Raw genomic sequence first — 24,538 nt, forward strand, 5'->3', positions numbered from 1 at the left:
ATCTGCCCGCCGTGGGAATGACGCCTCGTTGCCAAGTCTGCAATGGATCCCGCCAGATGCGGTTGCGTGGCCCGACTTATTTTCCTTTTCTTTTGCAAGAAACAGAACCGTCTCGGCTTCACACGCTACTGGTTGAGCGCAAACGGGTTGGTCTGCGCTGCCCCCTCCCGGCCACAACGCGGAACTGCAGGTGGTGGGATGGCAGAAGCGTGAGACTTGACGAGGGACCTCTTGCCAAGAAGGGAGTGATTTCTACCCTGTTCCGGTGGCTCTTTCCAGAATTTAATTTCTAAAATGAGTGGTGCTGAAGGCTTCCTAGGGTGGGGGGCAGATGTGTGCGCATTCATAGACGTTATCTTATTTACATTTGCTTCTCAGGTGCTAAAATGAGGTTTGGAGACAAGGTGGGTGTCTGGACTAATCCTGATTTGTGGCTCTGATAAACCCAACAGTGTCTTTGCATTGTCCCTGCCATGTTTTTCTGTCTTCTTAGGAACTGTGCTTTAATTTGTACTTAATTTGTGCCAGGGGCATTGAAAAACCAAAAATGGAGAGTGGGGCAACCCAACTAGTTACTGTGTCAGAGGATTTTCTCTAAAGGATAATATCACTGGGGCTTTTGTTTTCTTTAGATTTTGTTTTTTACAAAGGCAGAGGGACAGGGAGTTTAAAAAGCGATGTGTGTTGCAGTGCATTGGCATTTACGCTTCTTGTCAAAAGACATTAGAGTAGGGTTACCAGACGTCACTGGTTCCTGGGGACAGTCCCCGGATTCACCAATCTGTCCCTGAACAAAATCTGTCCCCGGAATCTCCCTGGATTTTAATTAATGTCCCCAGATTTATTATGCCTGGGGACTTCTGGCAAGGCAATATGGTGGGCACCATGGCAGTGAGCAGCACCGGAGGTCCTGGCCACGTCAAAGTTCCAGCCAGCCAATCTGCTGGCTGGTGGGGAGGCTATTTAAACCGAGGCGCGAGCCAGAGAGATTCCTTCTGGGTCGTTTCCTCGATCAACCCTCACCCTGAACTCACGCAGAGCTGCCTGCAACAGAAGAGCCCGCAGTGCTCTTCTGCTGTGGGCTCTGCGCACCCTTTTGCTTTCTCTTCCTCCAACGGCCACTGCAGAGATGGTGAGTTTAATGGGGGGGGAGGAAGGCACTGCGGCGCCCCTTGTCCCCGGCGGTGCTGTGCTGCCTTCCCTCCAGGAGTGGGGCGCAGGGGGTGGGGGTTGAAACATTCTTGGGAGACTGAGCCAGCCTATCAGACTATCAGTTTCTCTTTTATTTTTCCAGCATTAAATTCATTTTTCCACATTTCCACTTTGGTTTGCATTAAAAAAACAAAAATCCTCATGAAAATTCAGCAGCATTTTAGTGCAAAATTCTCCTGACGTACACAATTTTGTTTGTAATTCTGCCAAATACAGGGAATTTTGCAACAAAGTTTTTACTAATGTAACACATTTCTCCATGTTATTTTCACTAATATATGCATGCACACTTTCTCCTAGTATCGGCGCCAGATTTAGGGTGGTTCCACCCCCTCCACAGGGTGCCAAGTCAAGGGGGAGCAAAATTGAGGTGATCCATAATTGAGAAGATGCATTAGGGAGCACCAAATTTTGGCCTCATACAGAGCACCATATTATGAAAGATGGTCAAAGTCTGCCTCTGCTAGTATATGCACTTTGTACACATTAGATGACTAGAAAACTACTGAAAATTCAGAGGAAATGCAAATTACAAAAGTTGTCCATGTTTCAGTCCTTATTGTTTCAGAAAGTGTGAATTGGGGTAGGTTTGCCTTTAAATGTGAACCAAGTTGAATTTCTCCCCCATTGCTACTTATGATCTTAAACTCAGCTGCAAGCCAAATAATGTATCTGACCAGAATGCCCATTTGAGAATATCACTATTGCAGGCCAAGTAATAGCTTGGTGTAGTGCAGTCCACCAGGCATTACACCTACCTGGCAAAGGAGGAAGGAGGAGAGTTAAAATGCTTTATTGAGCTCTCCAGGAAAGGGAACAGACGTTGCAAGTTCCTCGGAGCAAGGGCCCATCTTACTTTCCTTCTGTGCCATTCCACGGGGAACCCGAGGCTTTCCAGATGTTGCTGAACTACAACTCCCATCATCCCCGGCCATTGGCTATGCTTGCTTGAGCTGGTAGCAGTTGTAGTTAAGCAACATCTGTAGGGCCAAAGGTCCCCCAGACCTGTAATATATGAAGAAGACATTGTACTAATAAGCACAATCTCGGGGGAAGGCATGCGGACCATACACAGCTCAACAACAAATGCACTCTTACTGCACAATAGTGGAGAAAAGCATGGAGTGTCTCCATCTATCCTCCAATTTCTTTCAGCAGAAGATGAGGCCATTCAGCACCTCTTAAGAAACCATCAGCACCTAATAGATGGGGAGGGTGCAATTACCCAGTACAGTCTCTGCAGAGTGAGCCCACTCTTTTTTTCTTCTCTTTTCTTAAATACAACTAGCCCCAAACTCATTTCACCAGAGGTCAAATTCACATATGTGACCCAGGTGCCCTTTGCTGCTCTCTGGTGATAACATCTAACATAACATAAGTTGAACTCCTGATCCCTCGGCTGTCCGTGAGTCATCTAACAGTTGCAGGAAAGCTCCATAAATAATACAAATGCATAAAGCTTCATGAGATGGATGACAATGGTAATTAAAATGGTCTTGCCACTGGTGGACACCATTAGCCCAGCAACAGCTGTAGGTAAATTGTTAACTGTAGTCAACGTATTAGAGTTTGTCAAATATATTCCTTGTGGCACTAATACATTCTGGAGATTAAGTAGTACCAAATGAGGGTTAATAATCGGGAACATGCTCCAGTCGGTGTTGGTTACAACTTTTCTTCTTCATATGTTGTTCCTGAGGTCTCTCTTATTTTCTTTAAAAATTCGCTCTTCTGTATTAAAAGAGAAAAACACTCGGAATCCAGCTTCTTCAGCTTACAAATGTAAATTGTAATTTTCAGGGGTGACGTACCCCCATTCATCTCTTGAGGCAAAATGGAAAGTGCTGTCCTGTCCTGTCCTGCTGCTGCCAGCGCCACCATACCTGCTGCTGCCAATGCTGCTCTCCACTTGTCCTGCTGCCTCTTGCTGCTGGTGGTGAAGTGGTGGCCAAAATCAATTTTGGCCAACATTAGTGCCACCTTGGGGGCTTCTGCCACCTGTGGCAGGCGCCTCAGTCTGCCTAATGGCTGAAGTGGCTTGGGTACTTCCCTAGAATAAGCTGGAAAGCATTCATTGGAGTGGTTAAGAAGTGCTGGATTTCTGAAGAGGAGACCAGGGACTAAATCATCAATAGGGTTTATTAAGTTTTGGGCGAAAGGAGAGTAAGGGGGAACATGATAGAGGTGTTGAAAAAGTGGCTAGAGAGAACTCCCCCACACCGCCAGAAATAGAACCTGCAGCCACCCAAGGAAGTGGAGTATTGGAAGGTTCAGAACAGTTATAAGTGTTTTGTCACATACCATAGAGTCAAATTAGGGACTCCAGTACCACAAGGTGGACAACAGCTTGTGACTCTAAAAGGAAGTTAGAGTAATGATGATGATGATGTCTCTATCTTGGCTGATTCACAAAGTTCATTGAGTGGCCTTGCGCAAATCCCTGTCTTACAGCCTCACCAGCCACAGAGGATTGTGGCAATTCTCTAACTCATTGTCTTCAGCCATCAATATGCATATCAGAGGCAGGATATAGATAAAGCGTCTTAAACTATACCCAGCGCTTAATCTTGGTACAATCCTAACAAAACAAAAGATGGACCCAACTTTTTACAAACCCGTTCTTGCTCCACTGGAGCCAAAAGAAGCATTAACTGCTTGCTTCAACAACCAGCTGTTATTTTGAAAACAATAGTGCTTTGGTTTTTATTCTTTTCTATAGCATTCTTTTCAGATGCATTTTTTTCATATTTATTTTCTGCTTCAAAGGCTAAATTCCAGCCTTGCATAATGTTCATCACTGGAAAAACACACTCAATAGTTGTGATATGGTTGAAATTGTGTCCATGGTTCATTTAGCATGATCACTATTTTTTCAGATGAAATAAGTGGTCATAATTAATTACATATCCTTTAGTGCTGTGGCATTATTTGCTCTCCTAAATCCATTGAGGCTACTTTGAAGCCACACATTTCATTGTCGCATTGGGAAGTATAAGCAGGATGAGATGGGAGGGGTCTGCTGGCTTTCTTTGAATAATAATTCATGTCTAAGGGGACTTCCGGCGGCGACGCCATTGCGGGTGGTCGTGGGCTGCTTCGGCTGCGAAGCACCCAGTCCATCCCGGGGGTTAGGAGCCCTGCTACCGCAAAGCGGGGCTCCGGTTGGGGTGCGGGAAGAGCGTCCCGCACCCTGGGCTCCCCGGCTGTGCCCGTTGTGGCTCCGAACCCTTCCCCCGCTCCCCCTGTAAAGGGGGAGTGGGGGTGAAGGGACGACTGAGCCGGGCTATAGGGGACATGCCCCAACCGGGATGTAAATGCGGCGACAAAGCCTGTGATGAGCGTCTAAGTTCTACCTGTCTTTAACGAGCTGATAAGAACCCAGTGGCTGTGAGTATTTGATTGACTCTTTGTATTCTTGGAACGATCTGGGGGAAAGAAGAAAGGCAGCCCGCCTCCCTCCCTTCGGGAGTTGGAAGAAATTAACCGTTTAAGTGACTGCTGCTACAACAATTGATAGAAAGTATCTGGAATTTGAAAACTGAGACTGCTGAGATTTCCCTTCGGGGGTTAACTGGGGAAAAAATATCTCCATTTGAAGTTTTGGTCTTTATACTCCGGCTTCGGAGAAATGGCGACGACTTGGACTGTCGTGGGAAAAAATTGAAACAAAGGAAGGAAGAGACAGGAACTGAAATCTGACACTCACCCTCCCTTCTAAAATGCTGGACTTTGTGTTTGCACTGGTATTGAACTCTGGTTTAAAGGATGAGGAAATGCTCACTGTCTTGAAGCTGGAACTGCTTAATCGGAAACTGCAAGTTTTGAGTGGAATTATAAATAAAAAGGACTCACTTTCCACAGAGGAGGCTTTTCAAAAGTTTTATACAATGGAATCAAACCTTGGCAAAGAGCTGGGAGGGGTGCTTGAAGGATGGTTCGAAATGGCTGGGCAACTCCGGGAAAAGGAACCGATTTCTGGGGGTGGCAGCCCTGGAACGGGAAAATTTATAATATCCAGACTCCGAGGTGGCAGCTCGGGGGCAAGGGACATGGAATTAAGATTTCTACAAGAAGAAGAAGTATGGCACAAAGGTACGGAGGAGCCCAGAAAGGAAGTGATGAACACCCTGAAGCTCGATGCTAGGTTTGTTGTGAATGCCTGGATCTGTGGACACTCAGAAGAAGATAATTGGAGATCCGGTTCTGGTGAAAGACAGAAAAAGACAATGGACAGAGGGGGAGTGGGTTGAAGTATTAAATGTATAATCCAAATGGTCTGTCATGGTATCCGAAATCGGAGTGTGAAGTCTGTTAATTATAAGTTTATTTTAAATAAGTAAGGAGATATTGAATCTTAAGTCAAAAGCAGCATGATAAAGGATAGAAGAAATAAGTTTAGTTATAAGAATATATGGTTAAGATTTAGGTTATAATAAAAAGATCAAGATAATTGTGTTATTTTTAAGTAAAGTTAAATTTTTTTATAGAGAAAAGTTGTTAAGGAAATAGTATACTGATTTAAAACCGAAGGTGAAAAGGCGGGGGAAGTCAAACGTCAAGATTCAGAAGTAGAAATTTTTTTTTTTTGTAAGATATACAAATAAGAAGAAGAATCCTGTCATTATGTGTATTTGTATTTGTTTTTGTATTTGTAGGTGTGGGGTTGGGTTTGTGTTATATTACGAAAATGCTAATAAATTCTGTTTAAAAAAATAATAATAATTCATGTCTAAGGTCCTTTACATGCTTTTGACAGAATTTGATGTTATTTTGGCACTCATATACCAGTCACATTTAGAAACATAGGAAGCTGCCTTGTGCTGAGTCAGGTCATTGGTCCATCTAGCTCAGTATTGTCCACACTGATTGGCAGCAGCTCTCCAGAATTTCAGATTAGAAGTATTTTCCTGCCCTACCTGGGGTTGCCTGGGATTGTTCCTGGGACCTTCTATATGTAAAGCAGATGCTCTACCACTGAGCTATGGTCCTTCATGTTATAGAATCATAGAGTTGGAAGGAACTCCAAGGGTCATCTAGTCCAACCCCCTGCAATGCAGGAATCTCAGCTAAAGCATCCATGACAGATGGCCACCCAACCTCTGCTTAAAAACCTCCAAGAATGGAGAGTCCACAACCTCCCAAGTGATACTGTTCCACTGGCAAACAGCTCTTACTGTCAGAGAGTTCTTCCCAATTTTATCCAGAATCTCCTTTCTTGTAACTTGAAGCCATTGGTTTGTGTCCTACCCTCTAGAGCAGGAGGAAACAATCTTGCCCGTCTTCCATGTGATAGCCCTTGAGATAGCTGAAGATGGTTATCATATCCCCTCCCACTTTTCTCTTTTCCATGCTAAACAAACCCAGCTCCCTCAACCATTCCTCATAAGGCTTGATTTCCAGACCCCTGATCATCTTGGTTGCCCTTCTGTGCACACACTCCAGCTTGTCAACATCCTTATTAAATTGTAGCACCCAGAACTGGGCACAGCACTCTAGGTGTGGTCTTACCAAGGCAGAGTAGAGTGGTACTATTACTTCCCTTGATCTGGACTTCTGTTGATGCAGCTTAGAATAGCAGACATGGAACAGACTTATGATGAAGTCAGTGCTACAAGATTTCAGTGGAAGTGACTCCCACAAAGGCTTGACCACCCCATGACCAATAGCTGAAAATTCATTTCAGGTCATTGGTAAACAGTGGTTTCATTACTGCATCTAATACAGATCCCCAAATTTCCCTCCCTGCCCTCACAACACACTCTTTTTAGTCAGTATGGTGTTAGTGTTCGAATTTGAACAAAGAGGTCCTGTTGAACACGAAGCTTTCTGGATGACAGAGCTGGTCCAGGATGGTTTTTTCTGCCTGAGGCAAAGGACAGGATGGCAACCGCCTCCTCCATATTCCATGCACAGCAGATGACTGGGTTGACTTTGACAGGACAGCATCCTCCACTGCACCTGATGGCAGCAGGATAGCTGTTTTCCAACACTGGAAGACAGTGTTGACCCACAACACCCGCTATCTGAGGTGGTTGCCTCATAATGTCTAATGGCAGGTCCAGCCCTACTGAGTGACATTAGAATCTTCAGCTTATCTTAACTCATAGGTTGGTGCTAAGCTTGAAGAATGAGGAAGCCTGACATGCAGTCTTCTTAGGGGAATAGTGGGGTTTCAATTTGATAAACATGAATTTATTTTAAAAGCGGGGGGGGGGGGGGAGGATTGAATATGGGCAAACTGGCCATTCACTGGATCAAACCAGAGCCCACTGGGCTACCATGTGATAGGCTGCAGGGGGGCAGAAAATTGATTCTGTACTGCAGAGGAAAGGTCACATCTATTGTGCATATTTTATTTGGTCTCTTAAAAGGGTAATCAAAATGTTTTTATTTTTGAAAGCCACTGGGATCTTATAAAACTATTGTCCCCTATGTAGTCATTGATACCAATGGAACAGTTTACAGTATTTGCAAATAACTTTAATCTCTTTATTTTCAAATAGTCTTACTACAGCAAGATTTGGGCTCAAAGCTATCATTGTAATTTGCGGGGGGGGGGTGGGGATATGTGTGAGGATATATATTGCATTTATTCTATGCAACAGAAGCCTGCCAAGCTGGAATGTTAGTCAAGGAGAAATGGGGGATGTTTTCATTCATTCATTCATAAATAAATAAATCTCTGGTTGCTATATAAAATTCAGTTTTATTAGTCTGAATCTTCTGGGAAGGATCTATTTTAATAATGCATAAAAGAACTGTCTAGTAGTTGACTCTTGGCATTTGCTTGATACTTAATGTAATCTGTAATTACTCTAGTTGTTTCAGTTTTGGCTAGCATGCTGAGGTCATTGGCAAGCTATACTATGTAGTACTTGACGTACAAGAACATCCTTACGTTGATTAATGTTTAGGTTTTACTGAAGTGTTTTGATTTTGTCCTTGAAGTATGTCTTAAGAAATGCTCACAGTGTGCATCCTTTCCTATCAAATACTGCACAGTACTTGGAAATCTGGAAACAGGTTATGAAGTATGAGTGCTCCCGCAAGAAAATCAGGATGAATTGCTGTGTTGTAAAATTAGAAGAAATGCTCAGTTAAGACCTCATATAATCTAACTGCATGTAAGCTTTGTACAAGGAAATCAGGATGGATATACAATGGATAGGTCATCTGGAAGGGACCTCAGGTCTTGCTAGCAGTGGTAGAACATGCTCTTCTTTGGGGATCAGTCGTAGCAGAGTAAGATTGTCTTCCATAAACACGGTTTTAACAATGAGTCTGTAAGTGACTGTGGAGGCCAATTCTGTACCCACACGTCCTTCCACAGTGGGGACATTGGTTCCCGGGCGGGAGTTGATCACGGTGTGGATTTGCCAAGCGTGCCTTCCTCTTAGCACGTTTTTCCCCTTCTGTTCTGAGTTCCAGTGTCTTCAAAGTCCATGACATCTTTGGTAAAGGCTGTTCTCCAAATGTAGCACTCGCAGGCCAGCGTTTCCCAGTTGTAAGTGTTTATACTACTTTTAGATTTGCCTTGAGACAGTCTTTAAACCTCTTTTGTTGACCACCAGCACTACGCTTTCCATAAGTTCGGAATAGAGTAGTTGCTTTGGAAGACAATTATCAGGCAACTGCACAACATGACCAGTCCAACGAAGTTGATGTTGAAGAATCATTGCTTCAACACTGGCCTGTATCTTTCTATTTCATAAAATTAGAATATGGTTATTATTTAACCCAACTAAATCAGTGGTTCTCACTGTTCATTAATCAGGAGCAAAATATATTGGGCTGATCCGAACTTCCATAGTACCTCAAACACAATGGTGTTCATTCTAGTCAGTTTTCACATGTCCAGGAGCTAGCTGTCAAATGAACAAGTAATCAGAGAAACCACCAAATAAATCCACAAGGTATTTCAAGGAAAAATTAACTAACCATTTTCTTTCCTTATTTCCGGATACCATTGATAAAATCTTTCCTATTCTGAATTTCAGAACAATTCTAGTTTTCTTACATCTTGGAAATAAATACCTGTCTGGTGAAAGGCTAAACACTTTTCTTTTTACACACAGCTGAATATGTTTTACACACACCCTAATATACCATGACACAGGATGGATGTTTAAGGAGGGCATCTGTGTTTAAACTGTACTTATAAGCAAAGAGTTTATTAGAACAGCAATCAATTAATCTTAGGCCTTATCTTAAGCCTGGACTTGATGCAAGGCCAACACAGATGGAAACGCAATATATTCTTGGTCACCTGTAATGAAAGAGCAGCCCGTGTTTACACAATGCTCTATTTAACTTCTAACTAACAATTCTGTGCATGGAAAGCCAACAAGCTTCTGCCCTTGAAGGAACCGTTTGACGGTATTTGCTGAAAAATGTGTTTTGTTCTGCTTGTCAGCTGTGTTGCATCATTCTCTTCAGGAACTGTGACAGCACCAAGAACAGGCACATCAAAATAATGACATACAATCTCTAGTTAACAGGATCAAGATCAGACATGTCCAAGACTGAAAGATTGCCCATTTTAACACAAAGAAAAATATACTGAAATCAAGGTAATTACAGGAGGGGGGGGGACTTCTACTCAACCCAGCACCAAAGATCTCCCTACTTATCTGTTAAGATTCCTGCTGTAATCCCAGATAATTTTTTGGAACAGGATCAGAGAGGTACACCACTCACTACCAAACAGCCAGGGAAAAATATATTGGAAAAAATGAAAAAATAATTTTTCCTATGTTTGGTTTAGTAGTGCTCAATTAGCACATGAAAAGATCCAGCACAATTTGTCTTACTATTTGAACACTCTATTGTAAACATGCAGATAAAGACATTTATTGGTTATGGGGTGGGGGAAACAAAATTAGGAGATTTCAGTTTGTTCCTTTAATTTCACTTTTGCAATGCCCTGCTTGTTAAAAGTTGATAATAAAAAGCATAGTATGAAGCATGTACTAGATTGTAATATAATATAATTTTGGATAATGTTTACACATACAGCACTTGTCTTTAAACTCAGCTACAGCATCCTAGGCAACACAACTGAGACATTGTGAAATAAGGCAAGAGCATTTGCTTCACAAATTCTAAATGGCTGCTTCCTGCAGAGAACATGCATCTTGTAAATAAACTGTGGGTAAATATGAATATTTGAGTGGTTACCTCTTTGGTCTTGAATACAAGCATACATTGGGTTGGACTCAGACACAGTCATGCTTAAATTCATGACCCACTGAGATCAATGAGTTCTATCTACACTTAAGCATGATGAAGTCTAGATCCAACCCATTACCTTTATTTTTTTAGTTACGGGGTTAGCATGCTCTATTTTTCAATTATATATCCCAGTGCAACATATCCACACCTTTTCTGAGACAACAGCAGCAGATCATCACACCATTCTTTCAGGATGAAACACCTGTTATTTGACAGCTCAAAAAAACCAAAGGCAATGTTTATATGTCAATACATGCCTACCAGAGCTGCTTTATTAAGACAGACATCTTGCAGCTGTCCAGTTTTTCACTGAAGATGAACTCCACCCAGCAGTGTTTTTCAATGATGAAATAATGCATTCCACAGTACAATCAATCTCTTTATAGCTGTGGCAAAAAAAATTATGCCAAAATCCGCTCGCTGACATTGTTCAAAGTACCTACTCTTCTGAAGTAGATAAACTAAATAACTGGGATTGGGTGGGGGAATTGGCAACAAATTCAATTACTCTGCTATTTATATGTCTGGCCATTCATATAAGCACAACAGAAGTACTTAGACAAGCACTCTTACTATAAATGCCAGCCTTCACCAACCTAGTGCCCTCCATATGTTCTGGAGGTACAGCTCCATCAGCTTTGAGAGTTGTAGCTCCAAACATCTGGAGGGCATCAGATTGGCCAATGCATCTGCCTGCCATACCCTGCACTTTGGAAAGTCTGTCTTGCACACAGACTTGTAAATTCCAAATGACTGGTTGATAATGGACAAGTATAGGCACACAAAACTGAATCCATAGCTCAGAAAACTGGATCAACAGTGGATCGCACTAATTTGACTTTGCCAAGGTCAGTGCTAGAGATTAAGATCTGGATATGCTGTCCTAATCCATGTAAGGAACATGTTATATGCAATTATCTTAAAATTAAAACACAATTTTGGGCATATTTCGTATAATAACAATTTTGCCTCCATGCCAGCTTTTGAGTGTTAAAGGAAGGATAAAGAGTTGGGAAACGATGGATGTATAATGTGTCGGAATGTATTGAAGAATACTTAAATGAAGCAGCATTGTTTGGTTTACATTCAATATTAAGAGAAGTAGATGCAAGGGGATTTGACAGGAAGTCTGACTTGTGGAATCAAATGGGTGTGGACAATATGAGTTAAGTATGTTATGTATATGTAGAAAAGAGAGTGTAGGTATATGTAGGTATGTATACATATGTTTCTATTGATGAAGTGCCTACTTATATATTTCGCTGTGGTGGTTTTGTTTGTTTGTTTTTGTTTTTTTTAGATATAAAAACAAGACAGATACGACAATGTGGGATGTCAAATTTTATTTTGTAATACCATATAACAACAGTTGTATCATGATGTTTTTTTCTTTGCTTTTTGTTAAACAAAAATAATTAATAAAAAATAAATTACAAAAAATAAAATTGAAACACAATTTATTATTAACGATCATGCTTGCATTAACTAATCCTGCACTATTATACATAGAGTAAGGTGGACTTACTATTGCATGATACAATTTAAGGTGGGCAGCTGGAAATAACTGGGCATACATGGAGCAGTCATGTGACCATAGTTCTTAATCCCACTGCAGTCTATGGATTTTAAGAACAATTTAGCAGGTGCTTCCTTAACCCAGCATGTTATCTTGATATTCATTTAGAATGCATTTATTATTTATTTTCTGACATTTATATCCTGCCCTTCTTCCTTCATGGAACAAAAATGTGCCTCCCAAGAGGCACTGGCCAGACTCAGAATGGTTTAGCTTTAGCAAGGGGGGGGGGAGTGTCTTGTGTGCATTCAGAAAATACCCTGCGAATGCATGCATTCATATATATACATTCAAATAGACACCTAATTTTAATGGGAAGAAATGGGACTTCATAACAGTGTATTTTCATCTCACTTGTTTTGGAACAGGAGACATAATTATATTATTATTTGTAGTCTGCAAAAAATCACCCCCCCCCCCCAAATCTGAGCTCTCCATAGTTTGCATTAGCAACTACATAAAGGTTTAGAGGGAAATATGCTATCAGGATCATAGAACTGTATTTTAAATGTTTAACTGTTTTAAGTACTGTATCTTCAATCTTGCGAGTTCTGTGAGATCTATACTGTACTTTATTTCTACTTCTGGTGAAAGTATGTTGCCACCTGCTGTTGCGGAAAAAATATGCTCATTCAAAACAGACCGAGTTGAACTTAGTTAGCATTGAAATGAACAGGAACAAAATCAATTCATAACTTGTCCCATTGGTTCCAGGGGAACTAAGAGCAACTGGTCTTCTGGCTCCAACCCAATGGCATATGAGTGGGATTCTGTTTGCAGGATCATGGGGCTTCCCCTTCCCCTCCTCCACTCTGTGCACCACCAAAAACTGTGCAAGTAGATAAATAGGTACCGCTCCGGCAGGAAGGTAAACGGCGTTTCCGTGCGCTGCTCTGGTTCGTCAGAAGCGGCTTTGTCATGCTGGCCACATGACCCGGAAGCTGTATGCCGGCTCCCTCGGCCATTAACGTGAGATGAGTGCCGCAACCCCATAGTCGGACACGACTGGACCTAATGGTCAGGGGTCCCTTTACCTTTACAGGGTGGTCCAAAAGTAGGTATACTGCTTTAAAATCCACTTTGTTCTTGACTCTAGTTTGCTGTCATCATTTATGGTATCAGTAAAGAAAAATAATCATTTTATCTGACTCCACTATTCTTTCCAACTGTCAGCCTGAAATTTAACTGTCACTTTGTTGTGTGTCAGTTATGTATATCATCAGTTGGTGATGAATTTCATTGATTCAACTGTATACCTACTTTTGGACCACCCTGTATAGGAGTTTGCAGGAGGTGGTGAGAAATCAGTTATGTGAATAGTATTCCATTTCACTGGCATTTTGGCACTATTGGATTTCACTCATATTTTTAAAAATGTAGTGTTCCATCATTTCATTAATAGCTATTTCTCTATTGTTTCATAAATACATGGTACTATCTTACACTGTCTCAAACCAGTAATCCATGTAGCCCAACATCATTTATAGAGTGGAAGCACGTCCTGGGCCTCAGGCAAAGATCTTCTCCAACCCAATTCCACCCCCTAATGTAGCAGTGGCCCAAAGGGGCCACAATGAATATGATAATGTGAACCCCAATAAATCATTTAATATGCTTCTAATAGAGAATTATGGTAACCTGCTGCTTTCAGGAACTGATGATTTTGTCAAGATGCCATCTCACACTGAGAAGAACAAGCAAATATTAAATAATAAAGATGCATTCATAAGCTAGAACGTAAGTTGATACATGAAACTGGCTACATGAAACACTGGTTCCCATGCATTGGCACACTAACAGTATGTGACAATCTCTGAAAATCAAGGTTTGGTTAGCAATGCTTATTGCGCCTGCATATTAGATTAGGTAATGTACATGCGTACTAAACTGAAATGAGGTAATGAAATATGATTGGTTAATTTGAAATCCTTTGTTTGAAATGTTATAAATACCCCTGCCCAGACCTTTGTGCAGGGTTGCAGTCTTTGCGAAACGATTTCCACTGTAACCCTTACTGCTTTGCAATAAAGAAAACAAAATGGACTCCAAGCTCCTCTGGTCTGAGTTTTACTGGCGTAGCTCAGAAGAAGGGCCTTTTGCCCAATGCAACACTCCAACTGGAGATGCCAGACTGAACCTGGACCCTTCTGCTCAGCTGTTGTTTGACACCATGTCAAATGATATACGATCCTGAAATAATGCTAGAGCAGAATGCATCCACCTAACTATTATACTTGCACATGGTATGCCAATCATGGGGTATTCTACTATAAAAGTGCTATGGTTTTTAGATGAAAGCTAGGCAAACTATGCATAGTTGATATTTACTTAGAAACACAAGGGCCTTGCCCTAAGTTCTTTGATGATTAATTTGCACAGTAAATCAGCAGCTTTGCCAAACAAACTTATACACCAGCAGCACAATTCTGTGCCTACTTCCATGGGAGTAAACTCCACAGGGGTTGATTGAGTAAACACATGCAGGACTGGGTTGGACAGCACTCAGATGTTTTAGACCAGGCTGCTTCAACCTTGTGCCATCCCAATACTTTGGACTATAACCCCCATCTTCCCCAGCCAGCAGTCAAACACAATGATGGAAGTTGTAGATAAAAAATATGGAGGGCGCTGTATGGTTTTCCAATTGAGATAAATGTTTATCATTACCAAGACAGACTATATCTTCCTTGGTGTGGCATAACTCTTCTCATGCAAAAGTCAGCAGGATTGCTGCTCAGACTCTGTGCCTCACATCTCACCTGTAAAAACAGACAATGGATAATTGAATTGCAGGTGTCCCCCCATTTACGTGTGATTGACTAACACAGCACTGGGAAATAAATCTAACCAGGAAATAGAGAAAGAGAGCTGGAGGGTCCTTGTGGCTCACAAGAAGACCCTCTCCAGAGCCCAGAGAGGACTTCAGTGAGGGCGAGAAATGGCTGAAAGAGACTGGAGGTGCAGTAAGGCTTTGTTTAGGCTGCTCAGCTGCCCCGCCTAGCAGCAGCCACTTTTCTGTGTGTCCTCCAGCTGGCTCCAGGGCTTGAATAATCAGGATGTTCATTTTTAAATGTACAGCTAAAACATCAGAGTTGGAACTGAACTCAAACATCATTTGGACTAATCACCTGCCAAAGCAGAAAATCTGCTACAACAGAATCCCTGTTAGGATGCTTTCCAGCCTAGAATTAAAACCGACTAATGAGGTTGCCTGTTCTACTGCCTTCAGTCACTTATGGATTCACTATTAAGACCGGGTTCATAGAAGACAATCTTACTCGGCTACAAGTGATCGCCAAAGAAGAAGTCAGTCAACAAGTGCATTCTTTCATTAGCTGAAATTCCCTTCTTGTAATTTGAACCCACTGGTTTGAGTGCCACCCTCTAGAACAGAAAATGAATATAATCCAGCATGTGACAGAAACTTAGAAGAAAATATACACATCTTTGGTCTCATTTTCTTTAAGTAAAGTGGTTTCCACTTCTTGTGTTAATATTACAGTATACCACTAGATGACAGCATACTCCAGAGCATACTCCTTGCACTTAGTTATATTAATTTTTTTAAATAAAAAATCAAATACAAGTTAAAGGTGTTGAGACATTAAGTTTGGTATCTTCTAAATAAAATAACACTTTCCTAACTTAAACCAGCACCATTCCTAATCGTTCTTAATTCTAAAACTAGCAGTAATTTTTATAAAGCCTGTCTTTCTCCAAATTTTCATATTGATAAATTGGCTGCCAGTATGTCAATGTAATTTTATAATGTATCACACCAGTAGCTTATCATAGCTGACAAGCAGCAAAGTCATTAGGAAAAATCACATGAGTCCATAGAGAATTAAGTTTTAGTATTGGTCTGCAGCATCTTGATATACTGTGAAAGAAGTATTCCAACAAGTATCAAGACACTGCACAATTTTATGCACATGCACAACTGCCCAAGCACACAATTCACAAGAGCTAATATCATTTTAACAAACAGAGGAACAAACACCAGAAGTGCAGAGAAACAAGTTCCGAGTTGGGGCAACAGAGGAACTGAGAATTGACTAAACAGCTTTGTTTGTTTTAAAAATGATTTTATAAAATTCAATATATATAAATACATTTGCATAGACTTACAGTTTTGGTTGCATATGAACATATAAAATAAGAAATAAAATGTCAAAATAGCATCATTTTTAACTTGTAGACTGAATAAAAAGCTCTGTTCTATAGAGATCAGAGGAATAGAAGGGGCAGGGGGGATAAAAATGCAAATATTATTCTTAATTAAATTTATATACTGCTCTTCATCTTAAGACCAAGTACAGTTTACAGTATAAAAAGGGTGGTTTACAGTATATGTTAAGAGTACAGAAATTTAAGAAGGAAAACCAATCCTAAACTTCCACTGCCTTGAGGGTATATTCATTCTTCAGAAAGGCTTTAGGAACAAACACCAAGAACAATCAGTACCTTCTGCCTTGCAGGACATCTTTGGGAAAAAAGGCTCAGGAGCAAACCCTACAGAAATCTGAGGTGGAGCCCCTAAGGCAGTCGGATGTCATATTCAGCAGGGGTGGCCAACTCCCAAGAGACTGTGATTGCTCAGAGTTACAAACTGGCAGTGATCTGCCCCCTTTTTTGGAGTGGTGAAGGGCAAAAATGTTAAGCTTTTTTTAGGGGAGCCAAAGTTGTTGAGCTTCTTCGGGGGAGCCAGTGATCTACCACAGACATCCAGTGATCTACTGGTAGATCACAATCTACGTGTTGGACGTGCCTACCTCCTTCCAGCAACTCCTGCAGCCATGTTGCTGCCAGATGTATTACTTTCCTTAAACCACATCACCAAGGCCAAGAGGGGGGTGGGTCTTGTGTTTTGGCCTGCTCAGGAGTCAGGACCTCTATACACATTGCCCAGGCTTGCACTCCGGAGAGGTGCCAACACAGGAAGCAGCAGTTATGAGCAAAAAACAAAACACAGAAATAACAATGAAATAATAATAGCAATGAAAAACACATAGGCAAAACACCACATACGCAAAAGCTGTTAAAACTTGCCTAAAACATATAGGACACAGGTGGAAGAATGGTAAGAAAATGAGAATAACTCTCAGGGGCTTGACGACTTCCAATTGTGTTATAATGCTATTTTCTCTCGTTGCAGATTTGAACCCACCGGCATTTAGGAATGTGTAGGGCAGGAGAAGGGGACGACAGAGGATGAGATGGTTGGACAGTGTTCTCGAAGCTACTAACATGAGTTTGGCTAAACTGCGAGAGGCAGTGAAGGATAGGCGTGCCTGGCGTGCTCTGGTCCATGGGGTCACGAAGAGTCGGACATGACTGAACGACTGAACAACAACAACAACAAGGGCAGGCACAGCTACATAAGCAAAATGAAATTTTCAAGGAAGTTTACCCTGCAGTCAGCATGCGTGGGAACCCAGCCAATTGCTACTACATACATTGGAATTTGTCACTTCGGTAGAAAACTTGATGCTCTCCAGAACAAGGAGATGCGCGATATTCCGTGCTTGCACTAGCACGTGGTGCTCTGGGATGAGCGAGGCTTTACTGCAACTACAAGTACATCTGCAAGGTGCCTATAAACAATTCCTAAGCACTGAGCCTATAATATATGAACCAGGAAGGCACTCCCTTGCCCGTAGGCTTGCTGACGAAGACACAAAAGGAGAGGAGGAGGAGGAGGGAAGAGAAAAGCTACCAGCAGAGCTGCACCTGTACCAAACTTGTCCTTACCATCGTGCACCAACAGAGCCTGCCTCCCTTCAGCTCTATAGCTCAACCCTACATGGTGGGCGTGGGGCTTCTTTTAAGCCAAACTTGAGGGGCCAAGGGCACAACTCCCCCCCCCACTGCTTCTTAAGGCGCATTTATTCCGCGCTCGCCGCCACCATCAGCTCCTCCCCTCCTCCCCTTTCGAGTGGGTGAGGGGGGAGAAAAGAGGTCGGAGGATAACAGCAATAGCAATAGCTTTGTGTGTCCGGGCGGCGTCGGCCGCGCGCCCCACTGCTCAGGAGCGCGCGGCACCAGCTCGCGGGGAACCGAAGCACCGCCCGGTTTGTTTGTTTTGCTCTCGCGCCGCTCCCCGCCCCCAAGCTCCTCAACCGCCCTTCGGCCGGCCGCGCCGCTCCCCAAGGCTGACAGGGCCGAACCCTTCGCGGCAGCAGCGGCCTAGAGCCAGGCTGACCGCGGCCTCTTCACCGGGGGGGCGGGCTCTTGCCGGTTCAGGAGAAAGGAGTTTGGCGAGAAGGCGCGGCAAGCGGAGGAGAAGGCACCTCCCCCTTACACGGATGACATTTTTTGGGGGGGGGGGAAATCGAATCGCTGAAAGTCAACGGTCAAAACAGCGAATATGCGCGAGCGCCGTTAACGGCTAATTAGGGTTAGAGCAGCGGGGGGGAGGCAACCCCACCCGGGGGAGAGAACCTTTCGGCCGCCTGCAGACTGAAAGTTGCCAGCATCCGGCTTTATATAGACGGTCCGCTTCAGGTGATTGCCCCGCCATCCCGGCGTTTAATTGGCTTCTTCCGGCGCTTGCACGGCCTCCGCGGCGGTTGATTGGTTAGCAGGCGGAGCGCGCGCTGCCTCTCATTGGCTGCGGGTCATGGGCGGGAACATCATATGGCGGAAGTTCATGGTGAGGTCGCTCTGCCTTGTAGCAGCATGCCAGGACATGCCTGCCTGCTAGTTTACTTAAAATAAAAAATAAAAAAATCCTTATATATAGTGAGAGACCCTCCCCTCTCTCCCACTATATATAAGGGTCTGGTGACTTCTGTTTCAGTGTGTCTGAAGAAGTGTGCATGCAAATGAAAGCTCATACTAAGAACAAACTTAACTGGTCTCTAAGGTGCTACTGGAAGGATTTTTTTAATTTTTTATTTTGTTTTGACTATGGCAGACCAACACGGCTACCTACCTGCTAGTTTACTGTGTGGAGTTGCTTGAATTTTGCAGCGCCCCCCCCCCCGTTTTCGTAGGCGTTGCCTTTGGGGCCCTTATTTGAACTATTCAGACATGCACGGAGGCATGTTGCAGCACGCCTGTCTTTATACCACTGTTCCCCCATTTCCTTCACAAGCGGGGATGGATCTTGTGAACACAATTTAAAGTCTAACAAATGTATCACAATATAAGGTTTCCGGACACAAGGCTAGTTCATCTGATACATTAATGTTAACTAATTTGTAGGCATATGTACACATCGTTGAAGGCTTCCTCTGTCCTCTTGCTGTATTGATTTATCCCCTCCCCTCATTTAAAAGCCACATGGATGGTTCTTTTTGTTCAACAACAACAAACATAAAAAGCCACTGTTGTTGCCCAAAGTATTTTGCTTTGCAGTGCTTCATGGTAAGTCCATTCTGGCTTAATAGTAAAACATGCCAAACTGGGATCTTACACTGAATGAGGTTGTAAGAAAGGACCTGGAAAGAAACATTTAATTAAACCTATACTTGAAACAAAGAACTAGTGCCTTAGTTTGCTTTTCACAACCTTCTTCCAAGTCATTTTTTTTCCTTATAGATTGTAAGCCTGTCATTTTTCATTAATAAACAAGTAGTTATTCTACAGACAACCCCAAATTTGTACCCTAAACAAGTATGCATGGAAGTGTTACCTTTATTCATCTTTCAGAAAGCTGTGAGGCTAAAAGCCTCACCAAGGATGCCATGAATTTGTGTTTCTTCCCCACAGCTTTTTAAATAAAAATGTTTCAATACAACAGGAATCTAGAAGCACTTCCTGTGTACTATATTGGCCCCAACTTCAGCATATTCTTCCTTGGATATCCACATCTCCTGGAAGGCAGAGAGAGAAGCAAGGATAGATCCTCCCATCCAGACAGAGATCTTCCTGTCAGAAGGTGCCTGGACCAGCACCTCCGTGTCCTTGGGAGCCATACGAATCAACTCCTTTGTGAGGCGATCAGAAATGCCAGGAAAGAGACTTGAACCACCAGAAAGGAGTATGTTGGCATACAAAGTGGTCCTCAAATCGATATCACATTTCATTATAGTGTTGAACAGCAGCTTATCAATACCTGGGGCTTCCATGCCAATGTTAGATGGGCGAAAGAGGGTCTCAGGGCAGCGGAACAATTGGTTGTGGATTTTAATGATTTGCCCATCAGGCAATTTCCAGGTTTTCTCAATTGAAGTAGGTTTTTTAGCCATCTCTTCTTCAGGGTTCAAGCACACGTAACACAGAGCCTCCTTGATGATTCGCACAATTTCCCTCTCAGCTGTGCTCACCAATGCAATGCCGCTTTCCCTCAGGATCCTCATGAGATATTCTGTAAGATCCCGGCCTGCCAGGTCAAGCCGAAGAACAGCATGAGGCAAGCAGTAGCCCTCAAATATCGGGACAGTGTGGGTGACGCCATCGCCAGAATCCATCACACAACCTGTTGTGAGGCCTGCTGCATAGAGTGCCAAGACAGCCTGGATGGCCACGTAGAGAGCTGGTGCCTCAAATTTTTCAAAGAGCAGCCTTGTCATTTGTTCACGATTGGCCAGTGGGTTAAGTGGTGCCTCTGTTATCAGAGCTGGTCTTGTGCAGGAGTTTAACCTCAATTCATTATCATAAACGTGCTTCCATATTTTCTCCATGTCAGGCCAGGAAGTGACAATTCCATGTTCTACTGGATATCTATAGAAGAATAAAAGAAGATGGTGGTATTATATTATCATAATCTGACATGCCCAAAACCTTTAGCATTCCCAGCTTTAAAATGCAGCATGCCTATGTACCCTTGTGAAAGCACATAGCAAACTTTTTGTACTACTAAATTTGCCAGCATCTTATGTACACCCTATGTATTGCATGTGCAAGTGTATGTAAAAACACACTGAATCAGAAAATAACCAAAGTGCTAAGTGTGTCTAGTGTTGCACTTGAATCTGGAACATCAGGCTTCAAATTCTTTATCAGCTGTGGAGTTCATTGGGTGACCTTGGGCCAGTCACTAACTCTCCACCTAAACTACCTCTTAGGGTTGTTGTGTGGATGAAATGGAAGGGAAGGGGAAACCATATATGCTGCCTTGAGGATAACTGTAGTAAATGAAAATAAATCCCTCGTGAAGAGTGTGGCTCCATGATGAATCGGAAGCAGCTTCAAACTTTTTTTTTTTTAAACTGTCATGGATTTAAGGATTCATTTCTAGATTGATTGATTGATTTTACTTATACTCCACTTTCCTACAACAAACTATGCCCAAAGCAGCTTACAACAAACATTAAAAACATTAAAATAATACACAACATATGGAACATGTCAGTTAGTTCAAAATACATAAACCAACAATTTAGCAAACACAGAATAAATTCAGCACCCCCCCCCAAATACCCCAATTTAGGCTCAAAGCAAAAACAAAAGTTAACCAACCATAAAATTTCTGGTAGTGGTCTTGCTACTTTCCAAAGGAGCCTGATTTAAATACGGTTCAGAGTGGGGATATAGATGACATACAAGCAGGCTCCCACATCTCCCGCAGAGGAGGCTGACAGCACCAAAAGGCTATTGTCAGGCAGAGCAATGGTGGCAAGTCTATTCTCCAGCCTCCTGGAAGTGCCAACTGCAGTTGCAGGTCTTATTGCACTTCAGGAACACCTCAGCAGCCTGCCTTAAATGCTGTTCAGTGGGGAAGAGTCCTCTCACCAGGTTAGATGACATATAGCTGAATTCCATATCCTTACTCCAGAGGAGACTGACCGCAGCAATGCTGGTAAATGCACTAAAATGCTGATGCATTTACATGAGGACTTCATTTTTATTTTTATTTTTAAATGCCAACTGATGTAGAAATGTGGAGAACTGAATTGAAGATAGGAAAAAAATAAAAACTGAGCAAGACCAACATTGATAGATTCACCCATCCCTCATGGGCCCTAGCTAATAAACCTTGAGAACTGTACCTGTGCCAGGGTGCTTCTTGGTGGGGTGAGGTAGCCAAGACTGTTAAGCCAATTTCATTTGTAATATAGATGTGTACCAGAGACTTTTAAGTGCCAGCCCTTCTACCACCATTTTAAACACAGTATGAGAAAACAAAGCCAAACTGTTTTTAGCTATCTCATATGTGTGGTAGAGCTGGGGTGAAAAGTTCAGTGTAAAACTGGATACACTGCAAACCATAGAGGAATGCTCCAGATAACCATCAATCCATTATAAGCTGAGCTTTGAAACTCACTCTATCTTGTTACTAGGCATTGCATTGATGGGACCATGACATTTCCAGAACAAATTGCACCCGGACTGTAGATTGCAAAACTGGCTCTTCCCCCCCTGAGTCTGGCCATTTTGAATTTGACTATGAATCTTCTGCAAATAAGTCAATTTGAATGTCAGAGGCTTTAACCCGTTAACTAGTCCTATTCATTTATGTTGACCTAATTTGCTAATTAGTGCAGTTAGATGACAGCCTAAATTTTGAATCCTAAGCATGTTAACAGAAACCATGTTGATGTAGGGCTTCCACACATTGGCTTCAGCCTAGAAAATTTGGTTAAGCCTATAGCAGTGGGGCTTTTCATAATTTAACAGACTCATGCATTGGAATAAAATTTCAGGACAACTCTTTGGACCAATGTGTTTCTTATTGTGAAGCCCCCCCCCAAAAAAAAACTGTTTATCCCGAATAAGACTATTTGGCATGAGTTTGGCCAAACTGCGGGAGGCAGTGGAGGATAGGGGTGCCTGGCGTGCTCTGGTCCATGAGGTCACGAAGAGTTGGACACGACTGAACGACTGAACAACAACAACAAGAAGACTCTTTTAGCTTTGTTAATTTGGAAAAAGATTTCACAGTGCTCCTATATGTAAAAAATAAAAATACTTAAGTACCAATCAGTGAATAACCTTAAGATTTTACAAAATGTAGTCTTTGTCAAAAAGGGAAGGGTAAATTTCAGTTGTATTGAGAGGCTAAGTATTTACAAGTGAGCAGATATCCTGAAGTAATAATCACAGATCCATTTTGACCTCTAATTTCTTCATTTTCAAGAGTGACTCACAGCTGCAGATAAAGGGATGCAGTTGTTTCAAGCTGGTGGGCTGAGCCCCCTTTCTCATTGTTCTTAAACCCCTCCTCCTGGGCCATTTCCCCTGACGCCACTGCCCTCCTGCCTGAGCTGCTTCTATCCTTTTTTTGCTATTTGTGACTGGAACAAAAGGCAAAAGTGGGTGGAGCAATGAATGAGATGGTTGGACAGTGTTCTCGAAGCTACTAACATGAGTTTGGCCAAACTGCGAGAGGCAGTGAAGGATAGGCGTGCCTGGCGTGCTCTGGTCCATGGGGTCACGAAGAGTCGGACACGACTGAACGACTGAACAACAACAACAATGAATGCAAACATTTGCCTTTAGCTAGTTTCTGTGCACATTCACATACCTTCTCTCAGGAAAGCAAGCGGCATTACCAGAGTTAAAGGGCACATTCCAGCCAGGCAGAAACACTCAATGACAGTGTGAAACAGGGCCAGTGAGGGGTGTGTTCTGGGCAAAGTCCCAGGGGCCAGATAATAGAGGCTTGGAGGGCTGCATTTGGCCCCCAAGTCTGAAATCACCACCACCGTTCTACCCTATTGTGATACTATAGCCTTCATGAGCCTGAATCACTTTTTGCATGAACTTTCCACTCCCCTTCTGTGTACCATCCCAGGCCACTTGTTTCCCTAGATACCCCCACTCCTAAGAAACTAGCTTAGCCAATACGTATTGCTTCCCTACGGTTCAAATTCCCCCATGTCTTCCAAGCACCTGAGGGAGAGGATCCCTCTTTTTGCTTGCGCTTCATCTCCAATGTAGAAGTCCTTCTGGCCAGCGCCCAACATCACAGACTTGGCCTTGGGGCGGCCTATTAGGTTGGTGAAGATGACACGCGGTTCCTTGTCCCCAGCCACGCCAGCCTTGAGCAGACCTGAGCCATTGTCTATCACCACAGCTGGTGGCAGCTCACCCATCCCTGAGAGTTGGTTCTGCTTCTGCCTAGTTCCTGAGCGGTGGTTCCCTGAGTGATGGTTCTGCTTCTGCCTGTTTCTGCTCAGGGCACTTGGCTCTCAGTGGGCCTGTCTTATATTGGGGGAAGAGTAAGGCTAACAATATTCCCAGGCATGTGTGGCTGGCTCTATTGTGACTTGCATGTTGCTATGATACCTTCTCCTGAAGCTTTGTAAGGCTGTGAATATCTATATGACTAGGAAATGGGGAAGGATTTTTGTTTTGTTTTGCTTTCTGTGCACACGCCGTGAATCCTCATTCCAAGTGTCAAGAACCCAGCGGGAGCTGATACATACAGTAAGGGCGAACAGGGTACTACCCCACCAAGTTGTTAATGATAATAATAATAATAATAATAATAATAATAATAATAATAATAATAATAAGTAATATAATATATTTATACCCTGCCAATCTGCCTGGGTTTCCCCAGTCACTCTGGACGGCAACCTTCATCCAGCCCCAATTATGCAATATAAGCAAAAACAAGACTATGTTCTT

The 24,538-nt window shown here is 42.7% G+C and overlaps 1 protein-coding gene across 1 annotated transcript; it reads right to left on the reverse strand.

Annotated features, from left to right (window-relative positions):
- Window positions 1–19,639: 19,639 nt before the first annotated feature.
- ACTRT3 (actin related protein T3) lies at window positions 19,640–24,145 on the reverse strand. Its single transcript, XM_033150622.1, has 2 exons — window positions 23,798–24,145; window positions 19,640–20,686 (listed from the first exon to the last, which is right to left on the reverse strand). The coding sequence occupies exons 1-2, from the start codon at window positions 23,998–24,000 to the stop codon at window positions 19,768–19,770; spliced, it is 1,122 nt and encodes a 373-aa protein (XP_033006513.1). The 5' UTR covers window positions 24,001–24,145; the 3' UTR covers window positions 19,640–19,767.
- Between the last annotated feature and the right edge of the window lie 393 nt (window positions 24,146–24,538).

The sequence above is a fragment of the Lacerta agilis genome, chromosome 5 (genome assembly GCF_009819535.1).
Source record: "Lacerta agilis isolate rLacAgi1 chromosome 5, rLacAgi1.pri, whole genome shotgun sequence".
NCBI classification, from domain to species: domain Eukaryota; kingdom Metazoa; phylum Chordata; class Lepidosauria; order Squamata; family Lacertidae; genus Lacerta; species Lacerta agilis.